The sequence below is a fragment of the Thamnophis sirtalis genome, unplaced genomic scaffold (genome assembly GCF_051295495.1).
Source record: "Thamnophis sirtalis isolate CommonGarterSnake01/CBP01778 unplaced genomic scaffold, rThaSir2_p1.2 scaffold_11, whole genome shotgun sequence".
Taxonomy (NCBI): domain Eukaryota; kingdom Metazoa; phylum Chordata; class Lepidosauria; order Squamata; family Natricidae; genus Thamnophis; species Thamnophis sirtalis.
Window position 1 is genome coordinate 35,784,071 of NW_028261391.1, and position 27,871 is coordinate 35,811,941.

Below are 27,871 nucleotides of genomic sequence, written 5' to 3' on the forward strand. Positions count from 1 at the left end.
AATGCTAGCTGTTGAACTACTACATAATTCTTTGTTTCAATGCTATTTTTACTTGACAAGCAAGATAAATAAGAATATAGAGAACAAAAACAAACTGGTTTTTGGGGCTTTTTTCTTTTCTTAGGTTTCTAAAATAATATTTGAAGTTTGAACACTGGAAAATACTGCCATGTGGATATGGAATAGACAACATTAGTATTGCACAACGGAGTACCCTAAGGCCAAATATTCTTTGCTCTGAGAAACTTTTTGGATTCTTTGACATTTATATGGCACTTATTAGCATTAAAATTGCTTAGAATGAACAACTATTTGAAAACAGCAAGTGATAAAATTATTGTAGAAACTATGGATATTCAAATGGAGAATGAACAAAATTTGGATATTCTTCAGGAAGATATTGAGATGAGTGGGGAAATGAGTAGAAATGATATCAATGAAAATTATTCCAACGGGCATGATTCCCACAGCAATGAGGGTGAAGAAAATGATAAAGAAACAACTATGATTATGGAATCTTTTGATTACTATAAAAGGTATTATTCTGATCCTAAATAATTGTCCTGATGCTGTGAATATTTGTAGCAATGATTATATGTAATTTTAATTTGTATAATTGTGGATATTCCATATCTAAATGCTCATATATAGACAGACACAGGATACAGGATTTAAATCCAAAAGTAATGCATTTCAACATATTAACTGAAATTGTTATGATGGGTGAATTTTATTTGTGCAGTTTTCACGCCACTGCATAAGTGTCTGCTGTTTTCACATTTATAGTAGAGGTAAGGATGTAGAATAGTACAATCTCTCCACCCTCTACAATTATGTCTGATGTTAAAATGGACAAGGATTAATAAGGTTGCCAATTTAAATTTTAATTGTGATTAGAAATGGAATAATTTGCTTTAAAGAGCCTGCCAATTTTTAGCATAATCCTTTAGCTGTGACTAAATGTCCCCTGCTTTTTATATTCAACAGAAGTAATGATGTATTGGACAATCAGACTAACCTTATTTAAATGTACAGTACTCACTACTGTTCAGTGACAATTCAGTTTTCTCTGTTATGCTGAATTAATTGCAGTATCCATTAAAATGTTTTTACCAACTTTCTAACTTAATGAATACATTATTCTTACAGCAAGAATGTAATTAATACAATACAATAGCAGAGTTGGAAGGGACCTTAGAGGTCTTCTAGTCCAACCCCCTCCCTAGGCAGGAAACCCTATACCATTTCAGACAAATGGCTATCCAACATCTTCTTAAAAACTTCCAGTGTTGGGGCTTTCACAACTTCTGGAGGCAAGCTGTTCCACTAATTAATTGTTCTAACTGTCAAGAAATTTCTCCTCAGTTCTAAGTTGCTTCTCTCCTTGATTAGTTTCTACCCATTGCTTCTTGTTCTACCCTCAGGTGCCTTGGAGAATAGTTTGACTCCCTCTTCATTGTGGCAACCCCTGAGATATTGGAACACTGCTATCATGTCTCCCCTAGTCCTTCTTTCTATTAAATTAGACATACCCAGTTCCTGCAACTGTTCTTCATATGTTTTAGTCTCCAGTCCCCTAATCATCTTTGTTGCTCTTCTCTGAACACTTTCTAGAGTCTCCACATCTTTTCTGCATTGTGGCAACCAAAACTGAATGCAGTATTCCAAATGTGGCCTTACCAAAGCATTATAAAGTGGTATTAACACTTCACTTGATCTTGATTCTATCCATCTGTTTATGCAGCCTAGAACTGTGTTGGCTTTTTTGGCAGCTGCTGCACACTGCTGGCTCATATTTAAATGGTTGTCCACTAGGACTCCAAAATCCCTTTCACAGTTACTACTGTTGAGCAAGGTACCACCTATACTGTACCTGTGCATTTCATTTTGCCTAAATGTAGAACCTTATTCTTTTCACTATTGAATTTCATTTTAGTCTAATCATAAAAAACTTAGAACATTTTTTAATCTTATTGGAAGACTAAATGAAGAATTAGTATATTTCACATTTTTGAGAGTCTCCTTTTTAAAGAATTGTATATTGTAAAAATAAAATATACTTAAGCAGTCTGGAGAACAGTGTGCTTATATCACCTTGCATTGTTTTATAAATAATTCAATAAATCTTAAATATTGGGTTTTACTACAAAATTACATTAAACTTGAATTATTTTCATTTACAATGTCCAGAAGGGAACAACCTTCTAAAGCTAAAACTCGGAAGGAGTTGATAAAAATATTGCAAGATCTAAAAGGATATCTTCCTCCTCATAAAAAGATCAAAGGCAAACCAAGTATCCTGGCAACTTTGAAATATGCACTTAGGAGCATTAAGCAAATTAAAGGTAACTATATTAACCATTCCTATTCCTATTTAGGAAATTAAAGCAATATACAGAAACTACCACAGGAAGCAAGCCTATGATAAAAGGAGTCTGCGAACAAGAGTAATGCTTCTTTAAAATTACGATCTTGATATGATTGCTATAACTTTGTTTTTAAAGTCAAAACCTAAACATCAGTTCATATCAGTATACACTATAGAATAAAATAAAATCATATCATGAAAGTTCATATTAACCTATTATACCTCAGCGTCTGTCTCACACACATACATATAATACATATACATACTGACAGACCTGTCACATGAGCATCACACAAGCCCCAAGATTTTGAATGTGTGTTTCACACTACTGTTTGGTTAATAGAATAAGATAGGATATATATAAGATTGATATGGATTCTATTTAAATGAATTTAACTCCAGGATAGATTTACATTAATTAGATTGATATATTTCATAGCTGTTTTTTTCCAACTTAACTATTTAACTGAACTGAATATATGAAGGTTGCATGAAATACATCCAAAATTATAATAGATCACCAACAGATGGCAGTATTGGCTTTTGAGAAGCTCTGAGATAAGGTATTCCTCAGTTTCTATTCTTTCACTGCTGGAAGTTGCTGGAAAAAAGATTGAGTTACTATTCATAAAATGGAAGCAACATGCCATGATTAAATTTCAGATTGAGGAAGAGTCACTTGAGTTGAAATCCATCACCAAATCCAGGTTGTTTTAAAGTGATGACTATTAAGCTAAATACTACTATGTGCTGCTGGACGAAAAATATAGAGATATGGAATTAGGAAGAGCTGAATTGTATGATCAATGTAGACGATCTATGACTGATAATTTTCTCATGAGGAAGATTGATGAATTGGTTAAGGACAGTTGGCCAAAGCAAAATTGCTATTAAATTGAGCTGTTCAAAATGTGTGGATCACATTATTGATATTCTTAACCAAGACATGTGTGCAAGAAAGGTTCCTAGTCTTCTTGTGACAGAAATGGCCCTTTCAAGAGGTGAAGTTTGCTAGCAATATTTGTCCAGGCAGTCTACAAGAATCAGACACAATTGAACAGAAGAAAAAAAATGTAGTGCCATGAAAATGAAGGTGAGGAATTTATCCATAGGATTGGGACAGTAATCAAGACATGGGCCCACAATTACAGCCTAAAAATCGAGCATTCCGTCCATGGAATATCAAAAAGCTTTCCATACATACATATACATGCATACACACATACACACACACACACACACACACAGACACACAAAACTCAGGTCTAAGCATAAAAGGAGTTACATATTTTTGGAATACAAGTAGGTAGATCCACATGGATTTCACTTTATCAGTATCAACTCAGAGTGTTACAACACTCAGAACTTTGAAACAACAAATAAGAATTTGGAAGTCAAAGAAAGAAATTGTGGTGCATTATGATAGTAAACACCTCATAAGCCACTCGAGGCAATTATGGAGTTGGATTTCACTATCTTATTCCATTTGGCAGACTAGACTTGGCACCATGTGACTTCCACCTTTTCCCAAAATTGAAGGAATATCTTTGTGGTTATCTGGCTCAGATGAAGAGATGATAAGAACTGTCAGGATTTGGTTGAAGAGGCAAAAAGTGGAATTCTTTGTGATAGCTTTAAATAGCTTTTCTTCTGTTGGCAGAAATATATAGCAAACACAGATGGCAAAAGAAATTTCCTAGAGTATTTTCCTTTATTAAAATGAGTATTTAATTTATTAAAACACTCCTATTTAAATTAAAGCTCTGGAGGTGAAAGAATATTTTCATTTAATACTTACATGTTTAACTATTTCAAAGAACTTAAATTTCTAGAAAAGTTGCTATTTGTGAAAAATTAAGGTCACTGCATAGTTGCCAACCTGCCTCCATCTGCCTCTTCATAACTGTCAAATCATGGAAACATGAGAAGATCCAAGTGGAAATGCATCGACAGGCAGCTCTAATACATCCCTACCAACTCCATTTCTGTTCTTGTTTATGAAAGTTCCTAGAATATCTCTCTGAATACAAGAGGAATCATCCAGTTTCTCAGGATTAAGATGTGCAAAATAAAAAAAATATTTTGGTTTTCCGAAATGTAGAGGCTTACAAATTGATCACATTTAGAATATCAATATTTCATTGGAGGAGAGCTTTTATTGAATGGTGAAAGAAAAGGAATGAAGGCATAGTTAATGTAAATGAAAAGTAAAATTGTTTAAATTGTTTTATAATCCAAGTGTAAAAGATAAATGAGAGAATATTAAAGCACTTGGGGGAAAAGCATTTTTACATTTTCAAGGTAAATATACTCCTTCCATAGGGAAATAAGTAAATAAGTATATATGAATTTGTATATTTGAAAGTATATTTGAAAGCTTATACAAGAATAAGAATATAAGAATATTTGAAAGTTTATTCAAGAATCAAATTGAAATGGTAAGTGATATAGCACAAGGCTTGCTTATGTGACAAAATGACTAGTGGCTTCATGGACTGATAATATGATTACACAAAATTTTAAAATGGACAAGTGGGTTTCCAATAACTCTTTCACTAATTTTCCCATCCCATATTTCTGAAATTTTAAACTCTGTTTTCTGTCAAGGTGCTAAACTAAGGATTTTACTATAGGTTCCAAGATTTTAAATGTGATAAACCTGCCTCCTTTTTAAGCATCTATTTTATTACTCTGAATGACTCAAGTAAGGACAAATATAAATATGGTAAAATGTGATCTGATAATTACAATTTTAAGAGGGGACAAAACTCAAAAATCATTATAAAAAGAAATAAATTGAAAACTTATTTCTTGCCCCTTGGTTAAAAAAACAAACAAATACTAACTCAAAGTTCATACTTAACAAATTAATTGGGAAGTACACTTCTATCTGAAAAGGAAAATTGTTCATTTAAAAATACAATTAAATACAGCCTAAATAAAATATTTTGTACCCTTATGAAAAGAGTATTTAAAAAGCTGAATTGTACACATTGTTTTTTTTTCTGTAGCCAATGAAGAATATTATCAGTTGACAATGATTAATGAAAGCTATCTCTGTGATCTTGGTATATTAGCCTGTACTGTGGAAGATGTTAAAAACATTACTGCAGAGTACACCATGAAGAATGCAGTAAGTATTCCCACCACAACAAATGTGCAAATTATCTTCTTCAACTCAAATAGGAAATCTTATCAGTTCTTTTTAATAGTTAAAAGAATCTATAGAATTTAAATTATTTCTGTGTCTAGTATCAACATAACCCACATAAAGGAAAGCCGTTGGGATTCTGGACTTAAACCAGGGAGATGCTGATTCCCACTGATAGTGAACCTTAGATTCAGTGAGTCAATCCAATGTTTGTTACTTAATCTATTAATACATTTTCATAAAATTATACTGGGGGAGACAACCCATATATGCTACTTCCTGCTTGGGTGGGTGGGGGGAGAAGAGAGAGGAGGCTGAATAAAATGGTAAGTGAAACGAATAAGCCATTCAAGAGTATTGGTTCCCATGATACCATGATACTTTTATACATAACAAAAATATAAACACACACACATACACACACACATGCTTACACATGCATACCATTACATATATAAAAGATAACTGCCTGAATTTGCATGATGTTTATAGATCTTTAGATAGCATTTTTCTGTTCTTACTCCAAGAGCTTGATTCTGGAATTGTTTGCAAACGTGCTGGCCCTCTTTGATCACTGAGGCATGTCATAATTTTATTTAATATGATTTATTGAATAAAAGGCAATTATCTTGATTCGCCCAATATAAAAATGATATATCTCCCTAAAAGGGATCTTAATTTGATTCAGAATCCATATAGAATCATACTGTTAATAGTCAGAAGTAAATCATAATATATTCATTCATTTATTCATTTACTCATTCTCTTGTTACCCAAATAATATGTTAATTTTGTCATATCTCATTAGTTTAGCATATTTGCAGCAAACAGCATTTGTGTTTATTTTCCTTTTGCCAGCCTAAAATGTGTTTCATTGAATATATATCATGTTTTAGGATATGTTTGCTGTAGCTGTTTCTTTGGCTACTGGGAAAATTTTGTACATCTCTGATCAGGCTGCCTGTATCCTCCATTGTAAGAAAGATTTATTTAAAAATGCCAAATTTGTGGAGTTTCTGGCACCTCAGGATGTCAGTGTGTTCTATAGCTCAACTATACCATATAGATTACCATCTTGGAGTATTTGCAATGGAGTTGGTAAGTTAAATTCTTCAATTGTGCCTACATTAACATGTTTTACCCATACTTACTTGAGAAGTAATATTTCTTTAAATAACAGATAATTACAATTGTTTTGGCTCATGAAAAATATAGAGCCATAATTGTGTACTTCTTTTTACAAATACTAACTCTTTTGAGCTCTTCTGATTGTTTTTCTCCTTATGATGAAAGCACTTTTCTGGGCCAACTCTGATCACTGTTTCATTATTGTAGCTTTAATGAAGTGTCAGCTGGTGACAGCACCTGTAAAAGTGTAGTAGACAAGCAAGGTTGGGCCAGGGCTGTGAAATCGCCGGAATATCAGGGCTATAATCTAGATTAGGAAATGAAAAATATCCCAGAGGAAGGTGTTCCAAATGAGTTCCACAGGAACTCATAATCTATATGGTCTTTCCATAAATGAATTATTTGGTCTCTTAATTCTGGGGTCCCCAACTTCTGGGTTGCACCCAGTACCACACAAGCGGGACCACACACTGTGGCAACTGAACTGAGTAGGCAAGCGCACAAAGCTGCTTTTATGCAAGCGGCAAGCACGTGATCCCACCACTTGTGCAAAATCATTCCCTCTCTCTGACCACTAAACACCCCCATCCCCCTGGTCCACAGAGCCGAAAAGATTGGGGACTGCTGTCTTAATTAGAATGTTATGTGTTCTCTGGCTAGCTTTAATCTGAAAGATTAAAGCAATTCTTCACATAACTCCAAATGATTAAAAGTTGTTCTTACATACTCCTGTCAGAGTTTATGAGGGAAACTTTTAAAATATTAAGTTATGAATTATTCGAAAATAGTAACCAATTTCAATTTCCCAAGTGAAACTGGGAAACTGAATACAGTTTACAACAGTTCATTTAATGAGTGTTCAAAACTACAACAGCGCTCCACATTTACAACCCATTCCTATGGTCATATCAACAAAATTTGGATGGCAACGGGTTCATATTTATGACAGTTGCAGTGTCCTAGGGTCATGTTGTCACATTTTGAGGACTTCTGACAAGCAAAGTCAACAGGGGAGCCAGATTGACTTTACAAGCACTTAACGATTAGGGTGATTTAACAACTGTGGCAAAAAGGTCATAAAATGGGGCAAAATTCACTTAACAAATGTTTCACATAGCAACAAAAAATTTAGGCTCCATTGTGATCACAAGCCAGGGACTACCTATAATAAATTTAAAACTGATAATGATAAAACTATTGCTTCTGCAAAAGTTTCTTCATTGAGGAAAGTTTTCACACTATTGGAAATTGACTAATGTCTACAGCAATGCTATATGGAAACATTTTTCTGCTTTCTTTTGGTTAAATGTGAATATATCAGTTGTAATGTAAAACTGAAAATACTTTGTCTTGTAGTATTTATTTTTTATTCTTTTGCCATGTATATGCCAGCCTGGAGAATCTTTTTCATACCTTATCTAACAGTGAAATGTATGTTGTCTAAGGAATGTGTATGCTACCTTGCTTATCAGAGCAGAGCATGTTTGAATGGGAGCACAGCATGTTTGGGTTCTTCCTGAATAATACCTCCAAAAGCTTTGCCGTGGGTATAAAAACATGTTTTCCATTCTGGTTGGTGCAAGCTTCTCCCAACCATCACTTAGAATTATTTCGCCAGCAATTCAGCATCGACCTTCTATTTTACCAGAATAACTAAATAGTTTCCTAATACCAAAGGAACACAGAATTTTGTAGCTTATCAAATGTTTTAAATATTTTATAGAATCTGCTACCCAAGAATTCATGAAGGAGAAATCTTTCTTCTGCCGCTTCAGGTAAAGCAAATTATGATAATCAATAGTCAGTATTTTGTGGGGACTTGGACTCAGGCACACCCTTGTATTTTCACATAGAAAAGTTGCTACTTTTCCCTGCAACTATTCTTGCCTTTGATTTTTATGATTACTATTGAGAAGACATGAATGAACTATGCTAGTAAAAAAATATGAAATTTCCTCATTTGAATGGAAAAAGTGATAAATACATTTTTGAAAATCCCCAAAACTATACCATATTTAATAATCTATAACAATGTAATAACTGAACTATGTTTTTTTCACATTTTAGTGCAGGAAAAGTGAATATAAATGAGAATGACTACCACCCATTCCGTATGACCCCATACCTTATTAAAATACAAGATATAGAAGATCAGCTTTGTTGCATGTTGCTTGCAGAAAAAGTACACTCTGGTTATGAAGGTAATAATGCTATATTATTTTTCTTTTCAAAGCAAAAAAGACATAATATTTTACAAAAAGTACTCATCTTTTGAGGAAGCTACCATTGATAACATAGAGAGGTTCCCATATGAAACGCCATTGTACTTTGAAGAAAAGGGGATTCAGAAGATAATTACTTTAAAGTAACCTCTGTTACTAATCAAGTTTACTTGGAAGTAAAATTATTAGTATTTAATGCCTCCCTATTTTTCATATTCCTCCTGTTACAGTATATGTGTATCTTTTGGAAAATAGAGCTAATTGGTTTCAACTGGATATATAAGTATGCATAGAATTTAAGAGCTGATGTGGTTCCCATCTTCAAAAAAGGGGAAAAAACAGATAATCAAGCAACGAACTAGAAGCAAACAAAGTAATAGCCAAAAGCCAACATGGGTTTGGCAAAAACAGATCATGCCAGACTAATCTTATTGCATACTTTGATAATATGACAAAATTAGTGGACCAGAGGAATACCGTCGATATAGTTTACTTGGACTTCAGTAAGGCATTTGATAAGGTAGACCATAACCTACTACTAGATAAAGTAGAAGGTTAGACAGCATCACCACCAGATAGATTTGTAACTGGCTGACCAACCGCACACAACGTGTAGTCCTCAATGGAACTGCATCTTCATGGAGGGAAGTATGCAGTGGAGTATCCCAATGCTCTGTTTTGGGCCAAGTACTCTTCAACATCTTCATCAAAGATTTGTATGAGGGAATAAATGAGGAACTCATCAAATTTGCAGATGACATCAAGCTGGCAGGAATAGCCAACACTCCAGAAGATAGGCTTAAGATACAGAAGGCTCTTGACAAACTTGAACATTGGGCACTATCTAATAAAATGAAACTCAATGGTGAAAAGAGTAAGGTTCTACATTTAGGCAACAAAATCAAAATGCACAGGTACAGTATAGGTGATACCTTGCTCAACAGTAGTAACTGTGAAAGGGATCTTGGAGTCCTAGTGGACAAATAGGGTTTCCTGCCTAGACAGGGGGTTGGACTAGAAGACCTCCAAAGTCCCTTCCAACCCTGCTATTGTATTGTATTGAATTGGTAGTCTCATTTGCATATTTTATTTATTCTTACTTTTATACTTTATATACAGCTCCTCTACTCATATGGCTCCTAAGGCAGCTGACAATTTTTGATTAAAGTATAATTTCTGATTAAAATAGTTTTGACAGTTTAAAGAATGATTATTTTATTTTTGTGCTATGATCAATTGGTTGGTTGGTTAGCTTATTGTACACCTGTCAAGGGTAATAAAACCTTATCCAGAACAGGCTGAATTCAAATCCTAGAGCTGTTTTGTACTTATCAAAAAAGCTCTATCTAGTCTGAATTTAATTTTAGCTTGTTAATGCTTATCTACTTCATTATCAAATTTAATATTTAATCAAATTAAATGGAGCAATATATTTGGATGTCATAAGCATAACATTCATTGTAAAGATTTCTTTGAATGGTTTCATACAGAAATTGTATAAATTTGGACAAAGATGGAGCTCCATATGAGCCCATACTCTTGTTGCTTAGTTGTTGAACAGTAGTCCTTCAGCATTATCTAGCAAAAAAGATTATAACAGTCATAAAACTATCAAAGCCCAGTTGACAGAAAAAGTTGACATGTGTAAGGATTTAAATAAATAATAATTTATTTAGTTTATTACTATCATACACCATCCACCAAGACAAGGAAAGCAGTTTCAATCCCATATCCCAATTGAATCTGATTGAAATGGATCCAGATAATCAGTATTCTCCTAATGTCTTCAGAGTGCAAGACTACACATCTGGAGTGAGGCAGATAAGATGTAGAAAAATAAGAGTTCTTAGCTGCTTTCACTGCTATGAAATTAACTACAAATGGGTTTCAGTCCCTGCTTATGTCTCCAAATTTTCCTTGGGCTCAAATTATTGTCCTTTCTGTTTCAGATCCCTCAGTTTCCCAATAAGCAAGGCTCTTCTGCAAAGGAGGTTTCATTGAATAATTTTGTCTAATACCCATACCATTTTAATTAGTAGTATTGCTACAATTTGCAGGAAAATCTGAAGTGATTTCAATAAACCATTTGTATATATCAGTCATATAGAACAAACTATTTTAACCAGTTCACTACTCCAGCAGAGGGTTATACTAGTGGCCAAATTAAAGCTGATCAAATAATATTTGTGCCAATGATCTTACATAGAACTTCTGTGCCTTTTAGAATACCAACTTTACTCTAACAGACTACCAGATTGAGAGTATGCTAAATTCCATTTGTATAGTCAGATAGTAATTGGGAAAGTCCATGGTTATTGATTCAAAATTTGAGCTAGTCAACCCATGCCTCTTTCAAAGTGCTCACAGTATCTTAGAAATTGGAAATATTAGGTAACAGATTGGACAGTGGACCAAAACAATCCCAACAAACCCAGGAACAAAAGTATAAATTGGTCAACTGTTGCATAGAAAATTGAATCAGCAAGATGGAATTCTCATAGACTCCTACCACAATAGACACTTACCATGCCACAGTAGATCTGGTGTGTACAGCTAAGTAACCTTGGAAACAGATCTGAGGGGGGAAATATTTATTTTCCTGGTGATAGATGACTTATAAGTCAGCATTTTCATTCAGAGGTTAAACCTTCAATGAGAACAGTCTTAATAGCAAGTAACCTGACATTTAAAACAGCTTTTAGGTAGGACGAGTGAGGGGAAGATCTTTCTTTAATTGTTATCACCATGACTTTTTTAAATAGTTTGTTCCTGTATAACAGCCATGCTGAAAGCTCTTAGCATGTGTACATTTTATAGTAATCTTGCCTAACAGAATGTATGAAAATTTACTTACTGACTCCTCCCAAAATCTCATCCCCCCCCCTCCCGCATGCCATAATGAAGCCAGCACAGTTAAGATTGACAGACAAACGTATTCTTTCATTAGCCTTATCTCACAGGCTCCTTTGATCCTACACACTCCATTCATCTCCACATCCAACTGGAAACCTGTTGTTCTGCTATCCTCTGCTTTCCTCCACCCTTGACTCTTTTGTTTCATGTCTATCTTCTTTGTTGATTTAAAGAAGGAAAATATATTCTACCTAGAATATTGCTTGTAGTTCATGTACTACCAGATGGGAAATAAAGATTTTGTTTATTCTTTCCTGTAATATTCTAAGTATTATTCAATAAAATAGGCTTTGCTAATCTCAATAAAATGATTAGATTCAAGGATTTAAGTGCTTTAATTATATTTATTGTAATAGGATTTTAATGTCATAAATTAAAATAATTGTAACTGGTTTATTTCTATCATGTGATTAGTTTTAAATCTGTATTTAAAATACAAAAGCAAACAAACTGATCACATCTTGCTTTTAGTACCAGTTGCTGTAAAGAAATTGAACACGCCAAAAATTATCTGTTTCTTTAGTGTATTCTGTTTACATAATTTTTTTTATTTCTATTAAATGTACTTCTTTTCTTTCAGCACCTAGAATTCCTCCTAATAAAAGAATCTTTACAACCATCCATACACCAAGTTGCTTATTCCAAGAAGTAGATGAAAGGTGAATTAAAACTACCATGCTTAATGTTTTAATATATGTTTTGCTGCCTTGTTTATGAAAATAATAATTAAAACAGGTAATGTACATACACATAATATAACAATGTATGGATTTATGTTGTTGGCTTTTGTCAAATTATGAAGAAAAAATATCTGCCTAAATTTTTTTTAAAAATGAACTATAATTTCTTTCAGAATGATTTTGTTGGTCTTTTTTCTCCATTACTAATAGCATTAAATTCTGAATGAAAACCTTGCATTACAAAAATTAAAGCAGCATTCCCCAACCTTTGCAGCTTGGCAGCCTGACGAGGGGAAGTGGGGAACTAGGTTACGTGACCAGTGAGCTTGTGTGTAGGCAGTGTGTGCAGCTCAATTTATACAAGTTGAGCTGCACATTTGCACACCAGCCCGCTGCTTATGTAGCCCAGTTGCAAATAACCCACGGCTTAGTAGTGGGCCACAGTCCAGGGGTTGGGGGACCTGTGGATGAAAGGACAGCATAGCTATATTCATACTGCTACCTGAGTTTTATAACTGTATATAGATAACTTTTATAAAGAGATAAATGTAACTATTTTTCCCACTGTTTTGCAAATTTAAGTGTGATATAAATTCCAGATATACTATACCTATTTTCATTTAATTTCAATTGAAATTAAATTGATATACTCTCTATATAAAATGTGTTCTATTTTTATTCTAATTCTTTTTAAGAGCTGTGCCTCTGTTGGGATACTTACCCCAGGACTTAATTGGAACTCCTGTTTTACTACATCTTCATCCAAGTGACAGAGCTTTAATGCTAACAATTCACCAGAAAAGTACGTTTTTCTACTTTTGCTTTTCATGAAGGGTGGGTAGCAAAAAATGAAGAAAACAAATGCAATAAAGCATAAGGGATGTTTATGAAGTTTTAATAAATATTTAACAGATTGATCTCCTGATTAAATTTTGATTACTTACTCTCTCCAGACCACTCGCGTCTTCTGTCTTGTTTATTTGTAGATTCAAGTATCTGAGCAAAGGTGCCAATTTTTCTATCTTAATCATATTATTGGTGACAGAGAATAGATGATTATAATTATGCCCACTGATGTAAAAAACAAAAAACCATGACACCCAAAGAACATGATACCTAAAGAATTCAAAATTGAGATGTATATGTGTATGCTTATGACTGAAATATTATTCCATTAAGATTTGAGATTGTTCACAGTCTCAAAGGAAATGTCTTCCGTACCTGTAAGGAAACAATTACAGTATCAACTATGCCAGATCTGTCACAGAGAATGTGACAGCTTTAACACTATGAAGAACAATGCTTTGTATGCTTTATACAGCCTTATTTTCAAGTATTCAAGTATATATATGTTGGTTTTGTTTTTAATATGTTGTCTTTGTCTCGTTCCCTCCTTTCCCTTGTCTTTTGTGAGCCACCCGGAGTCCTCCAGGAGTGGGCGGCATACAAGACAGACAAATAAATAAATAAATATGCAAAATAGCATATATGTATATTATGTATATCTAGTCGCATCCTTTCAGTAACCTTCAATTCCTCAATAGCCTCAGTCTAATCTGTTTCAGAAAAAAATTCAAATATTTGACGATTTAAAACATTATAACTATTGTTAGCATATTTTGTGGAAGTTTAATTACAGCCTTCTAATTGCTCCAAGTCTAGATTTAGAATCTTGAATTTAGCCATACTGGGTAAATATTATTCTTGCCCATTTTCAGCACTGCAAAGACTAAGTTAATTTTACATTTTCATGTCAGCAGTTCTTTTCATCTTCTACTGAGCTAAAACCAAATTAGATAATTCATGTTTCAAGTCTCAAGTTCAAAGATTTTTTTTATCAAACTGTTAGTAACAAGCAAATTGTTGTCTGAAATGGTATAGGATTTCCTGCCTAGGCAGGGGGTTGGACTAGAAGACCTCCAAGGTCCCTTCCAACTCTGCTATTGTATTATTGTATTATTGTATTGTATTTCTCCTTTAATATTTACAAGTTATGTAGTTTTAAAGTGTGCTATTGATTTTCAAAAGATTATTTTTCTCTATTTATCATTAAAGCTTGCATGATTTTTTTTTAACAGTACTTCAGTATGGCGGACAACCATTTGATTATTCACCAATCAGATTCTGTACTAGAAATGGTGAATATGTAACTCTGGATACAAGCTGGTCCAGTTTCATCAATCCTTGGAGTCGAAAGATTTCATTTATAATTGGAAAACACAGAGTTAGAACGTAAGAAATTAGTGTCAATAAAACAAGAATTCATGAGATGAATTGTTTGCAGGAGGTCTCCTTACATTAGAATGGGCCAAAATCTAATTATACAATTAAAGAGATCCTCTGTGTAAAACAATGGTGATGGTGTGGTACCAATCTAAATTAGGTCTCCTGGAGCACTTTTCTGTCAGTGCAAAAGCTGGTACTAGGAAAGACCAGTCCAAATTGGTAAGGCAGTAAAAAATAATAAGTTCTCCTTATCCCCTTCCCTTGAAACAAGGTCCAGATTAGTCTATTTTAGAAAAGTTGTCAGTTGTATGATTGACATCTTAACACTAGGATCTCGCCCACATTTCCATCATGGATGCCATTGCAGACTGTATCCAATATATGGTAGCTTATTCAGGGATTAGTTATACAATATAGTATTCCTTCAAATCTACACTAAAGAGGCTTTAATGATTTCCTTGTGGGAATTAAATTATCTAAGTTTATGCAATTCAGTATAACAATTTTACACAAACTGTAGGTCATTTTTGAAATCATTGTTTTGATGTTGTCCTGTGCAAAGTTTCTCAGCTTTCTTTTTCAGTGATATATATGATATGTGGGTAGTACATGGATACATTTAGAATCTAAAATATTCTAGCTTATGTTCATTTAGTAATTATGAATACCTTTTGGAAAGTCAAAATGTCAAGGTAGTGGCACTAATTTGCATGCATATTTTAGAAATGATTTCTTTAATGAACTGGGAGCTAACAATTACATTTAAATTTGCATGTGTTGAATACAAAATGTTTATAAGAAATTTACAATTGTCCCAGATCTTTCAAGTCTTGTCAAGTGTTGCTTCAGATTACATAAAGTCATGTTTGGAGAATGTAAGCCTGAATATTTGATCAGTTTAAATGTTTATAGATGCAAAAGAGAGAAAAAAACAGACTACATGTAACTGAAATAAACAAACTTGTCATTGCATATTATTAATGCAATTTAGGAGTCCTTTGAATGAAGATGTATTCGTACCTCAGCACAGAGAAGAAAAAATACAACATCCTAATACTGAAGAAATTACAGAGCAAATACATAAGCTTTTACTACAAGTATGATATTTATTTATTATATATTTATTCACAGATATACATACACACGTCAGAAGCAGATAACATTGAGTTACAATGGTGTCAGGTTCCGAAGGGATAATGAAACCAGCCTAACACAGAAACGGTTTGAAATGCGGTTTGTATTCTTCCTTCCGCACGAACTGACCAACAAAGCACTAAGGCAATGAAAAATTATCAGAACTGCCACCCTGTGCTTTCCACCACCTTTTATAGCTACATTGGTAATTAAGATAAGACGCACCCTGCACGTGCGCACACCCATTACCTTATGACCCAGAGTTAAACCACCTGGCAATTAATCATGGATTTTTAGCATGAATTTCTTCAGTTTGTGTAGGTGGGATGGTGAGTCTTGGCAGCTGGCCCAGTCTTCTCCCCTGAATGGCAGCTTCAGGCCTCGGAGCTGACAAATGGCAGTGTGGACCAGAATTGCCATCCCTAAGCAATGCACTTATAAGGCATGAAGTCACATGACCGTGTCATGTAGTGATGATGGTCCCAGAAGTCCTTATTTCTATTATAACTCCAAAGACTCATATGGGCTTACAGAAGAAGCAGGAGGGCAGGTAGAGGCTGTGGACAAATAGGGTGATGCTGCAAGTGTCATGAAACAAGGAGTGTGGGCAGGTAGAGATGATCCTCAGGATTTCTCATTCTGTAGTGGGGTTCCTCAAGAAAACGTGATGGGAGCAATTTATGGGCATGATGTGCAACCTTTTCTGCTCATTTCCACATTGACTGCTTGTGGGAAGCCAAAAAGGAAGATTGCAAATGGTGATTACATGACACAGCTCACTGCAACATCATGATTACAATCTGATAACCCAGATTGAATTCATGTGATTGCAGGGATGCTGTGATAGCCAAAACTTCGAGAATTAGTCATAAGTCCATTTTTAGGACCATTGTATCTTCGAACAGTTGTTGAACAAATGGATGTAAGTTGAGGACTACCTATGCACACACAGACACAAACACAAATATTTGAACTGCGTAACTAGTACCTTCAAAATATTGAAAGTTTTGCAAATGGAATTCTGCTTTTAGTGTTTCCAAATATCCTTATTGTGTGCTGAACCCACCTCCCAGGGTGGTTGTTGTGAGAAAATGGGAGGAGGAAAGTGTGTGGACTATGTTCTTCATCCTTGAGTTATTTATGAAAATAATAAAGGAGGAATGCAAATAAATAAGGTTTCTGACTAGCAATGTCCTTCATTATTACAATATATCTATATCTATATTTTTAGCCTATATATAATAGTGGCTCTAGTGGCTATGGAAGTTTGGGAAGCAATGGATCACATGAGCACCTAATGAGTGTGGCTTCATCCAATGACAGCAATGGGAACAATGAAGATACTCAGAAGATACAGAAAACTGTAAGTTTGGCATTGTATTCTATTAATATTTTCAATCTAATGAGAAAAATGTAGTGGTGGTTTTTCTTATAAATGTTACCAATTAAACAATTGCTAATTAATTATTCCAAATAAATATGCATCAAGTATGGTTTAAAGACTGTTTGTTTCCTCTTGATTCCAGAATTCTTTTCAAAATATTTGTAAAAATGAAAGTGTGGACAGAACTTATGCCTCCTTTGATTCTATATTAAAGCTTGAAAATCAGAAGAAATCTGACAGAGGTATAAAGCAAAGTCAATTTAAAGTAATTATTATCAGCTATTTTAGTTATCTCTTCAATTATTTTGTCAAATGCGCTCAGTCCAACCCCGCTAATGGTAGTCATTTTGTGTGGTAATTCCCTATATCTTAGATAGCAATATCATTTAGGCTTATATACTACCCCATAACACTTTACAGCACTCTCTGGGAAATTTACAATGTAGAAGCATTATTTGCATATTGTCCCCAACAGTCTGGGTCCTCATTTTACTGAACCTGGTAGAATGGAAGGCTGAGTCTATTTAAGCCTCATCGGCATCAAACTGTGGGCAGAGGATCTCTGCAATATTGCATTTTAACCCCTGCGCCATCAGATCTTGAGTTGCTTATGTTCTTAGGCTTGGTTGACTCTAGAATGTTTGATTATGGAAGAAAAATTGAATGAACCTCTGTATTATTTTTATTTTTATATTGCTCAGAGAAACCCACTGACGTCCGTGATCATACCAATAGTACCACTCAATTGTTTGAAAATGATGGCATTGGGACTGCTTGTCAAAGGAGTCTAGGTGCAAAAGAATCAACTTGGGGGAAACAAATGATATATTCATATCAACAGATCAGCTGTTTAGATAATGTTATCAGGTAAACAATAATATATTTCACTGAATTATTGGTGTGTATATGTATACAAATTTTAAATGAATTGTTTTTATAAAGTTTTAAAGTTGCTTTTTCTTGTAGATACTTGGAAAGTTGCTGTGCAGCTGATACTATGCAGAAAAGTACTCACCTTACACCATATACTAATGTAGCACTGAATACTGATATATATAGAGAGAAAATGAATGCTGATACAACCAACATCTCCACAGGTATTGGAGACATTGTTTATGGATTTCTCAGATAAGTCTTATACACATTTATTTTCAGCTAATATTGCTCCTTACCCAAGTGTGTCTAGGATTTTAGCTTCCATTTGGGCAACATTCAGTCTTATAACATGGATAACATGGTCTTTCCTAAGATGAGCCATACAATGCACATAAAGCACTCACTTTAAGAAACAGTCCATCTTTTCTTCTTCAGCCATGATGATATTTAGTTAACCAGCAACAACCAGCAACAGTCAAACAAGGAAACTTGTGATATATTCATGTTACTGGTAATTGTCTATTCTGTATTATTAGGTTTCTCAAAGACCAGAGAATGTGGTAGAAAAAAAGAGTACAATAATATTCAACAAGCAAAATATGAACATTTTGATTTAATGCCAGTCTTAGAAATAGGTTTACTAGTTATACCGTATTGTATAGTTTTTGTTAACTTAGCATTTAGTACAGCATGTTTATGAATAAATTGCTTTACAGTTCATGGGCATTTAAATAATCTAAATATTGAAATTAAGAGAAAAATTATTCATGTTCTTGTGCTCATTCAGAAACATTTCTTTAAAAAAGTATTGCAGGGAATACTTATAAATAAAGTACTTGGAAATTAAATTGAAAAGCAGTACTAATATTTTATTCCTCTTCCCCAGTGTAAATCTGTAAAAGCCAGAAGGAATGACAATTCAGTGCTTTAGTCTTGATGACAATGATGGAAACTTTTATCAGGGAAAACATATTTACAAGCTCATGAATGAAAAAGTGAAACACACATAATTTAAAAAAATTCTAGGAAGATGAAAAACTACACTATCCAAATCTTTATCATATTTTTGACTCAGTCTAGTAGATCTGGACAGTTTCACCTGTCATCATGTTTTATTTGTTTGAAACATTTGAATTTATTCTTTTTATTCTTTTCTCTTTGTGTATATGGTGTGTTTCTGTTGTTACTGAAAAGAAAGGGGTCAGTCAAAAACTCACATAGGTCCTGCAGTGTTGGAAACATCTGACACATCCAATGCTTTAGCTCTTATGGATGCTTCTTTGACTTTTCCTGGACAACCAGAAAGTGTAATATCTTTTGTCAGTCAATGCAGCTACAGCAGCACAATAGTTCATGTTGGAGATAAAAAAGCACAGCCTGAATTAGGTATAGTACCACTTTTGTTATGAGGTAGAATATGACTCTCTATTCTCTAGAATAAATGTAGGAAATTTATTTAGATATTTAATTTTAATAATTCTGTGCTCTCTTTTCTGTATAAACTTTGGCAGACTGCTATAGACATTTATATTTAACATGTTTACAACTTTTTAATAACATTAAAAAATCCTATATGTCTGTCTTCAAATTTATTTTTAGAAATTATAGAAGACAATCTATCTGGGATAAAATCCACAGAGAATCAAACTATTGTTCTACAATCTAATAGTTCACAAGAGAAAAGGAGAAAAGCTATATTTAAGAAATTTTGCCTTACAAAGGATAGCCTTGCAATACATACTCAAAAGGAAGAATGGAGTTTTATGAATAAGTGCAAAGAAATAAAAAGATTCCATATTTTTAAGTGTGCTTACAATTGCTACTTTCAAAAAAGACCCAAAGGATGCCCAGGAGAACACGGTATGTTTTTTTTAAATAATTATTGTTAATTTGTTTAAGATCTTATGTATATATATTTCAGTAAATATGTAGATATGTGCTGTATTAAATGCTTCTTCCAAACATCAACACTATATTTCAGATCCATGAACCAGCATGCTAGCTAGGGAATTGAAGTCCACACATCAAAGTTGCCAAATTTGAAAAACACTTTTAGCCAAATGAATGAGAGATTAAGTTATCATTTTCAAAGATATGTAACTTCCTCCAAATCTACAAGTAGTGTGATTTGTCACTTTGTATGCAAAACAAGGAGACAAGGTATGTCTTCTAAAACAGGGGTCCCCAATCCCTGGGCCATGGATTGGCACCGGTCCATATGCACCAGAAACAGGGCCACACAAATGAACAAAGCCCCATCTGCACATGTGTAGGATTCAAGCAGAATGTGAAACCACGCCTCCCTGGTCTGCAGAAAAAGCTCTCTCTATGGAAGTGGTCCATGGCACTGAAAAGGTTAGTGGCTGCTGTTCTAGGAAGAGACAATTTGGTGTGGTCTAAAAATCAGAACTTGTGAGTTCTAGTCCCACTTTAGGCATTAAAAAAACTGGTTCCCTCTCAGCCCAACTCACCTCATAATGTTCTTGTTGTGAGGAAAATATGGGAAGGAAGGTGTATTGGTTGGTTTGTTGCTTTGAGTTCTATATGAAAAAAATGGCTGGATAGAAATTTAAAAATAGAATACAGTCAAAACAGATGCTCACACACAACTAAATACCTTCTCTTTCTAGATATGTGTGGATTACACCATGGTTCTGGAATAGCTTTATCTTGCAAGAAAATTGGGAGAATCAAGAAATCTAAACAAAAACGACACAAGCAACTTGGTTCTTCAGACAATAAAACATATGGTACCAAACCCTTGCATAAATTTCTTCTGCTTAGCCCAAATCCATTAAATAATTCACAAGCAAGTTATCCATCTGGGCCAGTTTCAACAATTATGCCCACCGTTTTTCCGTCTACAGGAATCAGACCAGCGGGTCCTGAAGTTTCCCCATCTTATTTTAATGAAACACAGGATTTCAAAAAACATTGTCCTCTGCCATTAACTGAGTTTGTTCCACCCTTAATGACTCCAGTAGTAGCGCTTGTTCTCCCTAACCCTGTATGTCCTCAGACAAGCAATAGTATTCCACAGACATCTTGTCTTGAGCCATCTGGTTTTTCTGTTCAGCCTTCTTTCTCTTCAGAAACTTTGCTTACAATACTTCCTTCATTTGCTGCCTCAAACAAGTTCCCTCCTGAGGTAGATTTTTCAGCACAACCATTTTGTTCTAATTCTCTAGCAAATAGTGAAAAGAACCCTGTTGTAGAATGCCAAAATAAGCTGTCCCGTTCCTGTACACCAGAGTCCTTGGGTCTACAAAATCAATCCTCATCAACGTTGTTCCAGTCACGGTGCAGTTCTCCTTTACAGTTGAATCTTCTGCAATTAGAAGAAATGCCAAAAACCTTAACAAGTGGAAGTGCTGCTATAGAGGGAATTTATGGGACTTTAACTGATGGAGAGATTACAAATAAACAATTAAGCAATGATAAAAGAAAAGCATCATGTGCCGTAAGCATTACTTATATTTACTTATTTATTATGCATGTGGGAAATTCTTTACAAATTGTCATTACATTTATTTAATACAGATATTCCTTGACTTACAACCACAATTGAGCCCAAAATTTCTGTTGCTAAGCAACACAATTAAGTGAATTTTGCTTCATTATATGCCATTTCTTGCCACATAAGTTAAGTCAATTGCTGCAGTTGTTAAGTTTAGTCACAGAGTTGTTAAGTGAATCTGGTTTCCCCATTTACTTTGCTTGTCAGAAGGTCACAAAAGGTGTTTACATGACCCCCAAGACCCTTTATAAATACAAGTCAGTTGCCAAGCATCCAAATTTTTATCATGAGACTAAGGGATGCTGCAACAGTCATGTTTGAAAAATGGATACAAGTCATTTTTTTCAGTGATTTTGTAACTTTAAAAGATCACTAAACAAATTGGTGTAAGGCAAGGACTACCTGTAGTGCATACTATCTACAGTTTCATATTTTCTTTATTGTTTTAAAGGTATATAATCAAAACACAAACTGGTGTAAAAGCTACTGTATTAAATTATTTTTTGTTAAAATTGGAAATCTTCAAACTAGAAAATATGAAGTTTTCAGTATGTTTAGACAATAAAGCTAACTATTCTTATTTATCTGTTGAGCCTATATCGCAGGCAATTACATATTTCAAGGGGCTTTATTGATCATATAGCCCAAGTCTCTGCTTATTGTAGAAAATCTAGAGCAATAATTGGAGACAGATTGGGACAGATTGTCCCAAAGGTGCTTTTCAAAAGGCAACTGGACTTTCTTGGGTTTTTTCCCCTAGAAAACGTTTTGCTTCTTATCCAAGAAACTTCTTCAATCTGAGAATCTCCATAGACAATAGCACAGGTTGTTGCATGGTCTCTCTTAAAGACTTCCAGCAAAAGACAGCCCATGACTCCTGTACAAAGTATGGAATGTACATTATTATAATTTAGATTAAATACCTAACTAAACTATGTTTTTTGTCCATAGCTCTCTTCTACTAATATAATTGCTATGTGAACCTTATATAATGAGCTTAAACCCAATCCACTTATTGAAAACTAAAATTTCTTCCTTAAATCTTTAAAGGGATACTGTTTTATTTTTGTTCGTTAAGGTTAACACACCAGCGGAAGTTCAGAATAATGATGACTTTTCTTTATCTATTGATCTACTTGATTTACTTCAAGAAGACACAAACTCAGTCACTGGTTCTGTTTCATCAGAAAGTTTTGCTTTAGCAGCTGCTGAGTCTGGATCAAATGGATGTGATATGTCAATTTGTGGAGCAGGTAATGTGGCATGTGCCAGTATTCTTGAGGCAGTTAAATTGTTGGGGGGGGGGAATCAGGTTTTATGAATGAACGTGTTGTTTTTCCCTTCTGTAGGATGTAGTGAGACAAGTCATATCAGCAAGTATATTGGAAGTATTAACTCCTCAGAAAATAATCCTAAAACAAACTGTCCACAAATGGAAGAAAATGTACAGTACATTAAAAGTGTCCTCCAGGATCCTCTTTGGCTCTTGATGGCAAATGCAGATGATACTGTAATGATGACTTACCAGATTCCATCACGGTAATTTAGTTTTAATTTTGATTAAAATTGCATATTATCTCAACTAAGTAATAACATTTCTGATTTCAATCAGCCATTGTCTATTGTTCATGTGAAAACATATATTTTCTTCAGTGGCATCTACAGGCTCTTGCTACTTTTGCCAGAATGACTTCTTTGTCCCTATTTGGCCCCCACAGCCACCATTGGTTTAACTCCCATAAACCAAGTTTTACTTTTTATATATATATATAGGAATTTTTTTTATTTTTGTTACATAGACAACATAATCACATAACAATAGAAAAAGAAAGGCAGAGGGAGAAAAAAAAAACCACACACACAAAAAAAGAAAACAAAGCCCATCATCCCATACAGTATGTCATTTGATTACAGGTGTTTTAACCTTTGTCATTCTTATACATTCGTTGTTTCATTTAATAGATTTTGATTTCGTATCGTTTCTTACTCCCCTGCCTGTAGCAATCCATCCCTACTACGTTTCCCCCCATACACACACCCCGTGTCTCTCTGTTATATATTTAATAGACACCACAATAACCTAGGGTTAAAAAAGAAAAAGAAAAAAGAAAAAAAAGAAAGAAAGAAAAGGAAAAAACACAAAAAAGAAAAAAAAACCATCATCACATGCAGCATGTTGTTGGTAAAACCTGCATGTGATGAAACCAAGTTTTACTTTTGTGGGCAGAGGACCAGCACCATATTTCACTGATTTTCAAATTAAGTCCAAATTAAGAATTTTTGATAGATAATTGTTTAGCTTCTCTTGGAATACATTCGGTGAAAGAGAGTTCACCATTCCTTCAGTAATTAATTCCACTGTCAAATTTGTTTGCCTATTAAGAATTATTTAGTAACATTCAGTCAGAATTTGCATTCCTGCAAGTTAAAATCATCCTACTGTATCCTGCACACTAGGATGATGGAGAACATCACTTGATTTTTGTAATATCTGTTTAAGAACTTTTAAATATTTCTCCCTTCAGTTACCTTTTACTTAATGCTAAAAATATAATTATGAGAACTCAACTAATATATAATATAGTAGAAGTCTCGTTTACCAGGACTGGAAACTAACTACGTGACTAACTTCACATGAAAATTGAGTTTTTAATATAATATAGAATTAAGCATTGTAATAGGAACCTTTAATTGATGCAGTTAAAATTACATTTCCCCTTTTTAGCATCCACACCATGATGTGATATATTCAGCTTATGATCAGCCACAATTGTAATATTTTTGTCACACATATTGTAGTACCAAGCCAGATATCCCTCTTGTTTGAACCTTTTCCCCCCAGGCAAATAACTTTGCATTTCTTTGTATCATGTTTCATTCTGTTGTTCATCAGTATTTAGAATAGATGCTCATAGTAAGAGAAATCAAGTTGCCTCTAGTTCATTTGTACCAAAGCCATGAATTTTATATGAAAAATATATCTTGTTCTGACTTTCTCTTGCACTAGTGATGTTGATGCTCAAGCAACAGAGATATGACATTTGACATTTTCTTTATTTCATTTGAAAAAGAGGACATGCAGATTTACCTAATAATCTAAAAATAAGGTATAAGTGTTTGATCCACAGCTATAATGGCAGCATCCATGGAGACCTAATTGGATGGCTCTGGGGTTTTTATCAGTAATTATAAAGAAAAAAGTTTACCCTACATCTTTGCGATTTAGTGATTTTTCTACCATTAGAATTACATGTGGAATTTAGAATTAGGCATAAGAGAGCTTTATATATTCATCTTCTGCTCTGTTGTATAAGCCAACAAACAACATTCTTAACTGCATTTTTTCTTTGTGCCATCTAAACAGAAGCAATTGTTTCAGCCTATCACTATCCTAAAAAATAATAATAATTTGCATTGGCAGTAATTGGGTCTCTTTCAGCATATCCATATATGTTGGAAAGTTTGATATGAAATCTTATCTACCACGCAACATGAGTCATTCAGAGATCAAGAAAATAGATAATTTTTTAACAATTGATTATATCCTGGTTTGTGCACAGTTCTTATTTTGCCATCAGCAGAATATAGAATTGCCTTCTCTCCCAAATAGCCAACATTCACGTGAATGTTGATAACAGGTAATATAAGAGTCAACTTTGAATGTATACATCAAATAATAAAATGTATAGTCCAAAATTAAATTGTTTCTGTAAAATTTTGCCTGTGATTATTTTTAATGTTTATACATTTTGGCTATTTCAAGGCTAAAATAAAACTGTTTATGCTATATTTGCTTATGTTAGAAAATTGGAAACTGTTCTGAGAGATGATAAATTGAAACTGAAACAAATGCAAATGTTCCAGCCAATATTTACGGAGGATCAAAAAAGGGAGTTACTTGAAGTTCATCCATGGATTCATAAAGGTGAACTCCCTCAGGCTCTTGCAAATTCGGTATGTTTTAGAGATAAGTATAAAAAATATTTTATTTTGTAGCTGGTATAATAATAAAGATACGTAGGTCACATTAGTATTGAAACATTTGCGTATACCACATTTACTTCTCTGTAAATCTGTAAGACCACCCATCTAACCAATTAAATTCTCGGCACGGAACATACTATTAAAAAAAAATCAGTAATGGGAAAAAAAGAGGCCAGGTTGAGGCCCTCTCATTAAAAACACAAAACACTTAACATATTTTTCTGAGTATAAGACGCACCTTTTTCCCCTCAAAAAAGAGGCTGAAAATCTGGGTGTGTCTTAAACATTGAATACAGCAATTTTTGCCTCCCAAAACCCCGCCCCCTTCACCAAAATGGTCGTGCATAGCCTCTAGAAGCTTTTAGAGAGCTCCTGGGGGCTGGAGAGGGCAGAAATGAGCAAAAAATGGCCCATTCTTTGCTCAATTTCCCCCTCCCCAGCCCCCAGAAGTACTTTATAAGCTTCCTAAAGGCTATCCATGCCCCTTTTTAATGAAAACGGGCCCATTTTTGCAAAAAATGGGCTGTTTTTTACTCGTTTTTGCCCTCCCCCCGGAACACTCTGCAAGCTCCATAGCTATTCATGCCTTTTTGGGGGGGGGGGATGGGCTCGTTTTCATGAAAAACAGGCTGTTTTTGGGAGGTTTGCAGAATGCAATTTTTTTTTTAATTTTCCTCTTAAAAACCTTGCTGCATCTTCTACTCCGGTGCATCTTATATTCCAAAAAATACGGTATACTGTTGGCATACATCCATGCTAGTTCCCAAATGATCAACATGGCCCCAATGTCTGAGGGAAGAGCCAGGTCTTCACAGCCTTCCAAAAATCTTATAAGGTTGGGATTATCTATAACTCGGGGAGATGCTTTTCCATGGGGCAGGTGCCATAATAGAGAAAGCCCACTTCCTAGGATTCAGTAGGTGACTCCCCCTTACTGAAGAGACCTGCCATTTGCCCTCTTTGTTTGACATGTCGGACAGTCATAAACCCTTGGGGGAAACTGATGCTTTATATAATCCAACCAAATGTATGTTGAACTGTTGGGAAGCAACACAGCTCCCATCACAATGGTGTTATGTGGCCATATCATGGTGCACCAAAAACTGATTCTGCTGCCACATTCTTGGCTAGCTGAAGTTTCAAATGCCTTTCCAGGTACCTATGTATAGAATATGTTGCAATAGTCCAATTAGAAGGAGACTAACAGTACAATTTAATCTCAATGTGTTCAATTCAGGTTACTCCAGCCAACTGTTTTAATGCACACACTCTTTTGGGCACGATCAAATATTTTTAAGAAAAAATATTAAAGTGAAGATTCCAGTTCATTAAAAGTTGATTCACTTTTTCTTTTAAAGCTTTGTGTTAATTGTGAAGAAAATAGCTGATCTTGCATACAAAATAAAGGAGAAATTGATGAAATGGAGCTTAATGAATGAGGTGGTGAGAATAGTTCATGGATCCTGAAGCAATTCAACAGTGAAAATGTGTAATCTATGGAAATAATTTCAAAACCATCTGCTTTCAGCTAACGCAAATGCATCACTCGATCTTAAAGGTTAAGTTTGTTTCTTGTGAAATGAATCTCATAAAGCAAACAAATTGATTTTTTGTTCTATAAAAGGTCATTTGTTAATAATATCTTTTTACGGGGGCATGTCTTTCTATTACTGTGAGCAATTTCTGAAAGTGATTGTTTGCTTTAATAAAATCTTTTCAATTTTAAATGTTTACATTTAAAGTTATAGTGTATTAAAATTATAGAAAATGCTACTGAAACCTCACTGGATTCCATAAAAAATATATAAATACTTTGCTGTCCTAACATTTATTTCCTGACTCTATTTTTTTCCCCTGTAATATGGACTATATATTTTCCACTTTAGAAATGTCTTGAATGATTTTGAAATTAATAGATCAAATATTTTACAAGTATTTCAGTTATAAAATAAATCCACTGTTAAGCATTAAATACATTTTTGTTTACTGCTATATTTTCAATGCAATAACAGTATCTTATTCTTTCTGTATCTAAGAGAGAATTTTAAGGTGAGAAAATAATACGTGTTTGTAATAATATGGTTTTAATCTTTGCATTTTGTATTCAGTAAATATTATAATTTGTTCCATTGTCCTGGCCTTAGAATTCATTTGTCACTCTTGTTTTAGAAACATACTTCTCCATATAACTGTAAAAATATGTTAATGTCTCAGAATGAATTTTTATGTCCTTTCTTTTAAGTCACAGCTCATTTTTAAAATCATATTCTGTACTGAAATAATTGCCC

General features: G+C 34.0%; 1 protein-coding gene across 1 annotated transcript; it reads left to right on the forward strand.

Annotated features, from left to right (window-relative positions):
• The first annotated feature begins 221 nt into the window (after nt 1–221).
• PER2 (period circadian regulator 2) lies at nt 222–27,871 on the forward strand. Its single transcript, XM_014053354.2, is given in 21 exon segments — nt 222–536; nt 2,191–2,345; nt 5,380–5,501; nt 6,416–6,617; nt 8,371–8,422; nt 8,715–8,848; nt 12,363–12,441; nt 13,158–13,264; nt 14,541–14,694; nt 15,680–15,785; nt 17,054–17,185; nt 17,349–17,448; nt 17,908–18,073; nt 18,173–18,303; nt 19,277–19,468; nt 19,682–19,942; nt 20,713–21,542; nt 22,678–22,852; nt 22,949–23,138; nt 25,403–25,553; nt 26,942–27,871. Coding segments are annotated over 21 exon segments (3,756 nt in total). The 5' UTR covers nt 222–300; the 3' UTR covers nt 27,023–27,871.